Source organism: Haliotis rufescens, unplaced genomic scaffold, assembly GCF_023055435.1.
Source record: "Haliotis rufescens isolate VD_foot unplaced genomic scaffold, xgHalRufe1.0.p SCAF_14, whole genome shotgun sequence".
Classification (NCBI taxonomy): Eukaryota; Metazoa; Mollusca; class Gastropoda; order Lepetellida; family Haliotidae; genus Haliotis; species Haliotis rufescens.
In genome coordinates, this window is record NW_025963824.1 from 28,529,196 (window position 1) to 28,536,972 (window position 7,777).

The 7,777-nt window shown below is 41.5% G+C and overlaps 1 protein-coding gene across 1 annotated transcript; it reads right to left on the reverse strand.

Moving 5' to 3' along the window:
• Positions 1–6,497: 6,497 nt before the first annotated feature.
• LOC125379224 (extensin-like) lies at positions 6,498–7,552 on the reverse strand. The gene is made up of 2 exons (XM_048395463.1): positions 7,526–7,552; positions 6,498–6,911 (listed from the first exon to the last, which is right to left on the reverse strand). The coding sequence occupies exons 1-2, from the start codon at positions 7,550–7,552 to the stop codon at positions 6,498–6,500; spliced, it is 441 nt and encodes a 146-aa protein (XP_048251420.1).
• Positions 7,553–7,777: the final 225 nt, after the last annotated feature.

Genomic DNA, 7,777 nt, shown 5'->3' on the forward strand with positions numbered 1-7,777 from the left:
TATAAAGTTTTATTAAACGTCCTGTTGAACGTTATTTCGAAATGTTATTGAAACCTTTAGAAACAACATTTTCATAATATCAAGGTATCCGTTAACGTATGAATGTATATGAACTTGACTCCAGTGGTTATGTTCTTACATTATAGGACCGCCTCCGTGGTCTAGTGGTAGAGCGTCCGCCCGGAGAGCGGAAGGTCCGGGGTTCGATCCCCGCCCGCGTCATACCAAAAGACGTTAAAAGATGGTATTTGTTGTTACCCTGTCCGGCGCTCGGCAATAAGGGACTAAAACAAGGACTGGTCGTCTCGGAGTCAGTATACTGTGTCTGAGTGGGGTATTCATGTTAAACTGCGGCATGGTATCTCCGTGAGCTAGCACTATAAAACAGCATTAGTCCGGACTAGTACAAGCAGCCATACACACATAATAATAATCTTGGACACGACGTTAAACCTAATTTCACCTCACCTCACACGCTACATGTGTAAGCTTATGAAAATAGTTGGGCGAATATGGCAAAAACGCGTACAGTCCAGTGACTTATGTCCCATGCTGTATTAATCTTCACAAAATTAATGTTCCTAACTTAAATAAAACAACGCGTAAATTCTGTATGACTTGGCGGTAGAGAACTCCACAAATTGTTTCTCATATGTTTATTTACAGCACTAACAACTCGAATGACATGAGTCATGTCAACAAAATCCAATAAATACCAGCACTAAAATAATAACATATAACATGAATAAACATGTTAAGTCATATTGTTAAATTCCAAATGAGGGAGTCTGAATAGGAGAGCTTATAGTTAGCTCCGTTACTGTGGACCCTTTTGACTTATTAGTGATCCTAGAAGTAGTTCTAATCAGCCTAACTAGATTGGACTTTTCCAATGGAGAAGAAGAAGAAATTTGATTAATTAAAATGTCCTTTGCTGTTCAAGTACAATTACATGGAGTTTCTTAGCAGAGGGTGAACAATTCTCAGTAAAACACTGTATAAAACAACAGTTATGCTCCTATGTAACATTTAACTAAATTAAAAAACAATCACACATGTATATGCCATCCATACATTAATACATACACACGAACGCACGCACGCACGCACGCACGCACGCACGCACGCACATACATACATTCATACATACATGTTTACGTTTAACTGAACCCACGACAAAAAGTCAAACTGCTGCGATGTCGCATTGTCATGCTTGGTCAATTTTGAAATCCTTTGTTTGACTTTGTGAGGACGACAACGTGATACTGCAAGAACGCAACACTTGTATGATTTCATAGTGTTTCCTTGCCAGCGGTATTACGAGGCCCATCACCTGCATACAATCGCTATAACGCTAGGAATTCACAACATGATAACAATAACTGCCTGCTACAGAGAAAGTAGATGCCCTGCCATCTCTAGTTATATGTTCGAAAGAAACTGAACACATTATACTTACATACATAACCCCGGCGATCACGGAATTGATGAGTTTAGGATCTCCCTCAACTCCAGGTTAGAATAGATCTTCAGCAACCCATGCTTGTCGTAAGAGGCGACAAACGAGATCGGATCGATGACTTTGGTGTTTCTTTATGCAAGTTATCGTATCCCACTTACGTAGATCGATGTTCTGTAAACTCCATGCACTTGCATGCCGTGAACCCTTTGTTGAACAGTGGTCAAGCTGTTTTGTGTACTACCGTGGTCACTCAGAAACCAGCATTAAGAAAACTTGCAGGCGCCATCTTTGTGAGAAATCTAAAAACCTGTAATGCAAAACCCATCCGGCTGGCGTGATATTTGCTCACGCTCTCAAGACAATGCACTTGGATCCTTGCCAGAGTAGATTTGAATGGGTGAGTGAAAACAACACATATCCATGTCTGCACAGAATTAGTCATGTGTGGGTACAGATGTCAGTAAACGTGATACGTGTTTGTCATGTGTATTTGGTTTCAGAACATCCTGTTCTTTCCCTTGGTCATAGTGTTATTCCTGTTATGTCTTAAGCTCACCTTATGCAGAATCGTCATAATTATTATGCTTTTATTATTTACTCTCCTTGGTTGATGCATGTCATCGTATCTCAATTGCGTGGATCGATGTTCATGATGTCGATCACTGGATTGTCTGGTCCAGACTCGATTATTTACAGACCGCCGTCATATAGCTGGAATATTGCTGAGTGAGGCGTTAAACAACAAACACATAATTACTCTCTGTATGTCTTAAAGCTCACGTTGTAATACTTTCATTATGCCATGAAGTGGACTAGTATCTCTGAAGATGGTGTATTCTACATCAACACATTTCCATCTGTCTTCCATCAAGTACTGGTTTCAATTTTTGTTTGGTCTCAACATGTTATAAATAAGGTGCTGAATGTGAAATGGGGTTTAACGTCGCATCCAGGATTATTGCATTTATATCGACGTGCATGTACGTGTGTGTGTTTGTGTGGCGGCTTGTACTGGTCCGGACTGATGCCGATTTATAGTGCTAGCTCACTGAGATACCATGCCGCAGTTTAACATGAATACCCCACTCAGACACAGTATACTGACTCCGAGCCGACCAGTCCTTACTTTAGCCCCTTAATGCCGAGCGCCAGACAGGGTAACAACAAGTACCATATTGTAAGGTCTTTTGGTATGACGCGGTCGGGGATCGAGCCCCGGACCTTCCGCTCTCCGGGCGACGCTCTACCACAAGACCACGGAGGCGGTCTTGTTATAAATAAGCTGTTATCATGTAAAAATAAACCGAAGTCTTAGTATCAAATCATTAGTTAACTTTACTCTTATCATTTGACCATAATCTGGGATGAACATCTACCCATTATGTTACTGAGGACAATAACTCGGGTTACTGAGGTCTCGCCATATATAGTGAGTCAAATTAAAAACTTCACATTTTAAAGTAATCCCATATATGATATACAACGGTCAAATGTATCAGAGAAGGTAATTTTTAATCATTAATGTCCAAAGAAGGATTTTAATTAACGGTGGTAACCATAATTTGTTCCAAGCATCTACGGTATTCGGTAATAACATCAAAAGTCCCAAGCACGAGAATCTGATGGCACACAAGTTCAGTAGCGTGTATGGCCACCATGTGCGTTGACAACTGCCACACAACGCCTCCGCATGGACCTTGTGATGCTTTTGAACACATGATTGGGAAGACGACGCCATTGTTGCTGCAAAATGGTGCCAAGATCTTGCAAATTCTGTGGTTGGTTCTATTATATGGTCTCTGGTTCTGGAGAGTGCGCAGACTTCTGCCAAGAGCATCCCAGACGTCTTTGATGGGATTGAGGTCGGGAGACCTTGACGGCCAGTCCATGACGTTGACTCCCGCATTCTGAAGGAAATTCCATGTCAAAATTGCTGTGTGGGGTCTGGCATTGTCGTGTTGGAAGATCAAACCGGGTCCATGTGCTGCCATAAAAGGCAGACGTTCTGGTGCCAGTACCTGGTCGCGGTAAGCAGCAGCGTTGAGGTTGCCACGGATGACAAGAAGCCTGGAACGTGCATTGCCACAGAAATCACCCCACACCATGACACTTCCGTCTAGAAATCTGTCAACTTCCTGTACACAACACTGGGCGTAACGTTCATGACGGCGCCTCCACACCCTCGCCCTACCATCAGCAAATCGAAGATTGAATCGGGAATTATCACTGAAGACGACTTGTTTCTAATTCCTCTGAGTCCATCGTAAGTGTCGCTGTGCCCACAATTGAAGTCAAGCCACACTCATCTACTGTAAGTAAACCAAACACAGAAGTAAATGAACAACCGCCACATATATTTAAACTCAAAATCGACAGCATATCAAGAAAAAAAGACTGCTTATAGTAGGTAGAGTCACAGTGGGTTTACTCATTATTTGGTTAGGTAGTCTTTTATGGCTACATTCAAAAGCCCCACAATTGCTACAAGTACCGTCAATAAGTTTTGACTAAACCAAGTTGCAGTCTTGGCTAATCAATTCAAGAGCCAGGATACTATCCTCCCTATTATACCGGGAAGTGCAGACGCGGCTTTCCCAACAAGATTTGCTGGAGCTGCTCCTAATGCCTCTTAATGCTTGTTTATCCACTCATTTGCACTATCCGGATAATCTTTCGACTTCTACGTTATGCAATCATTCTGCAACACCACGTCTACTGAATTCATCATCTGCTTTGGTAAGTTTGTTTTCTCATAAGCTATATGCTTGTTGGGTTCATCTAGCTGGGCTATATTATAGATGAGTGATCCCTGCATTGTTTGCATTGCCTTGTCAAGACCTCGTAACTGTACTCCAAGGATGGTGCCTGAAATGAAGAATCATCAAAGGTGGCCAAAATGTCTTCAAGTCCACCTGAAACCTCCTTTTGGTATGTCCTTCAATTATCTTTTTTCTATGGCAGCACAAAGTTCCGTCCGTACTGTTTTAAGAACCTTAGTGGTCTTTGCAGAAGAAATTGTTTGTGAGTTGTCATAGTCTACAAGACCTAATTCATTACGAATAAGATGATACCACCACAACGCCCAGCTATTGTAGACAATGCTGGGGTTTCCAAGTAGGAGAATGCATAAGATCAATATCTGGAAAGCCACACAGTCGCAATATTCCTTTACTATCTATTGTAAACTTGGAATAGTTATGACCAACAGGAGTAACATAGATTTTTTATCTTATTTTTAGGCATCATAATGATCATAAAGATTTATTGTCCCATAAAGTCTCTCCTTAAGCTGTAATAGTATCTGTCAGGTTATCTAGATTAATATCATCCATTTTTATATTTAACATAAGAAAACATAATTACAATGTAACAATGTCTTTGCAAATCCACAAAGAAGACTTTTGGGTCCATTAAGAGTCAATACAATTTGTCAGTCTGTAACTATAATAAATAACCTGAGTACCATTAATCAGACTCAGACACGTATGGTTCGCTTTCCTAATCTCGGTGCTCGTGGTGTGTTAGTTCCAGGAACTGCCTGACAAGTTTTTACAATTATGAATCATGTGCTTCATAATCGAGTAGAAGTGACTAAGGAAGGTGTGCCTAATCAACTATACAGTCAAGGCATGCGAGCATATCAACAGTGGGATGAGGTTAAAAAACTCCCGTCCGTAAGGCGTTGTCCTGAAGTAAATTTGGCCAAAATCTGGCTCCTGTTGAAGGCTGGATCATTGGCTGAATTCCTTTCCTCGACGTATACCCTATGCCTCGACACCACAGATGATGACCAACCACATGGTAGTGGTCAGAGAATTGAGAATGCTAGTGAGGGTGTATACAAATAACGAAGAAGGCTGAAAGGGCCGGTAAATTTAACTTGTATTTGTATGTGATTATGGATGCGCAACTTTTTATATTATTATATAAAAAGATCTATTAATAATCTTTTTTAAAAAAAACCTCACTGCGCTATCATCTGCGGAAAATGGGTTGAAGTAAAACCGCTTTTATTCTCGATATTTTACAAGGTCATTAAACACACCTATCAAGAGATTGTGTAAAGAAGGATCCTAAGGTGTACAAATTTGATTGAGGTGACCCTTTACAAGACTGTTTATGACTGTGTCATGACAAATTCAAAGGAGTAAAGAACTCACCAAAAAGAAAGATATGCTTTCATATTTAGCATTCACTTGCCGACGTATGGAGCATAGTGTATGGGTGTTCATCAACGCAGTCCTGAAAGATATGAGAGAGCCCTGTTTCATTCCAAGGACCGAGATTCATTTGAGGGATGTTTACGTGAAAATGATGTTCTGTCAGCAGAAACGAAGCACGCTAAACGCATCCACTCGTCAGGCCGAAGATCCGGGTTCAGTACAATGTGTGAAGCCCATTTCTGGTGTCCCCCGTCGTGATATTGCTGGAATGCTAAAAGCGGCATAAAACCATACTCACTCACTCATAACCAATCGACTAATGTTATAAATTAGGATCAGTTGCATGGTGTTGGCCTCCTTCGAGTTCACCATGTTGGTATAAATATCGTACGCTTAATCTATCCAGAAGTTTTTGTTCTTTACCTCTCCGCGGTGCTGAAGATTCAGAAGTCACAGATTTCATTTCAATAGCATCGATGGTTTCTTGTCAATTTATCTTGTTACTTCATTATTTATGGATGATACAACAGCTGATAATCGTGTCACCCATTCCAATGATCTTAATCGATCTGATGTCATTTCAATCCCATACTGATTGGTATCTTTATGAGCGCCTGACCACCCGATCCAGTTAGTCGCCTCTTACGACAAGCATAGTCACCTTTTACGGTGCATGGGTTGCGTCGTTTGAACAGAAAGCCTGTCATTACTTTTGCACAACAAAAAACGGAATCAACGCTGCAACATTGCAACCAACTGTTGAGTCCTTGTCACAGAACAGAATATCAATATCAGTCAATTGGTGGTGGCGACCCGTGAAGATTCCGGGGTAGAATAGGTCTTCAGCAACCGATGCTTGCCGTAAAAGGTGACTATGCTTGTCCTAAAAGGCGGTGGTGGCAGGAATGGTGGCCGGGGTGTAATGGTGGTGGGGTGGTGATCGTGGCCGTGGTGGCTGTGGCGATGGTGGTGGCAGGAATGGTGGCTGGGGTGGTGGTGGTGGCCGGGGTGTAATTGTGGTTGTGTGGTGATGGTGGCCGTGGCGATGGTGGTGGCAGGAATGGTGGCTGGGGTGGTGGTGGTGGCAGGAATGGTGGCTGGGGTGGTGGTGGTGGTGGCCGGGATGTAATTGTTGTTGTGTGGTGATGGTGGCCGGGGTGGTGGTGGTGGTGGCAGGGATGGTGGCTGGGTTGTAATTGTGGTGGCAGGAATGTTGGCTGGGGTGTAATTGTGGTGGGGGTTGATTGTGATGGGTGGGGTGGAGTGTTGTCAAATGATAGCAGTATCTGATCCAGAACCCTTTCAGTTTACAACTTAAACTAATAAACATAATAAAACAACATTGTATCCAAATGACAATTTTATTATTTCACAATAAATTATAGAATGCAGATGCTTTTCATAAATCAAAGGGAATGAAACATACTAACTGAAAATATAATCTGAAATGGAAATGGTTTAACAATGGACAAATGTTTCCATGAAAGGCCGAGCAAAGGTTAAAATAATGTGAACGATGTTCATGGCACCGAGGGCCATCAAAATTTGTTTGTATAAAACAGTTTCATCTTCATACATACCACACATGGACATTATTGTTCTCCATTCCTGAGACCACTCGTTCGGCATTTTCAGGGATAATAAACCCATTATTTATTTTTAAACATGGTAAAGATGAAGTTATTACTTCTGGAGGTGTTTTGGGGTAAGCTACAATAAGGGGAGATAACTCCAGTTGGAAAAGCCTTTCTATTTTGTGTATGCTACAAGGGTCATTATAATACCTCCATGTCAGAATGATGAGATCTGATTGGTCCACGTAGTCTTGATAAAAAACTGTGTAATCCACCTTGAAGGGTAACAAATTTCTCAGCGGGGAAATAAATCTCTTATACCCTACCATGAGCAGTACAGACTGCATGCGCATTTCTGAGAGGTAAAATAATTCCTTTATACCCTGCTTTAAGGCAAAAACCTGCACGCTTTTTCCGAGCCAAAGGATGTCACGTGAAATAACGCAAGCTAACGTCAGCTCAATCGAACAGATGTTTCTATCAATTTGGAATTTATTTGAATTATTTGACATGTCGGTAAGATAAATTTGTTGTAGCAGGTTCACAGGGGGTACATGGCTCGTGTTATAAAACCTAAC

Excerpts from the sequence above, each read along its gene's own strand:
- LOC125379224 (XM_048395463.1), bottom strand. The coding sequence starts at position 7,552 with ATGCGCATGCAGTCTGTACTGCTCATG. Across the intron at positions 6,912-7,525 it reads TGCAGTCTGTACTGCTCATG|ATACTGCTATCATTTGACAA; the intron begins GTAGGGTATAAG and ends GTTCTGGATCAG.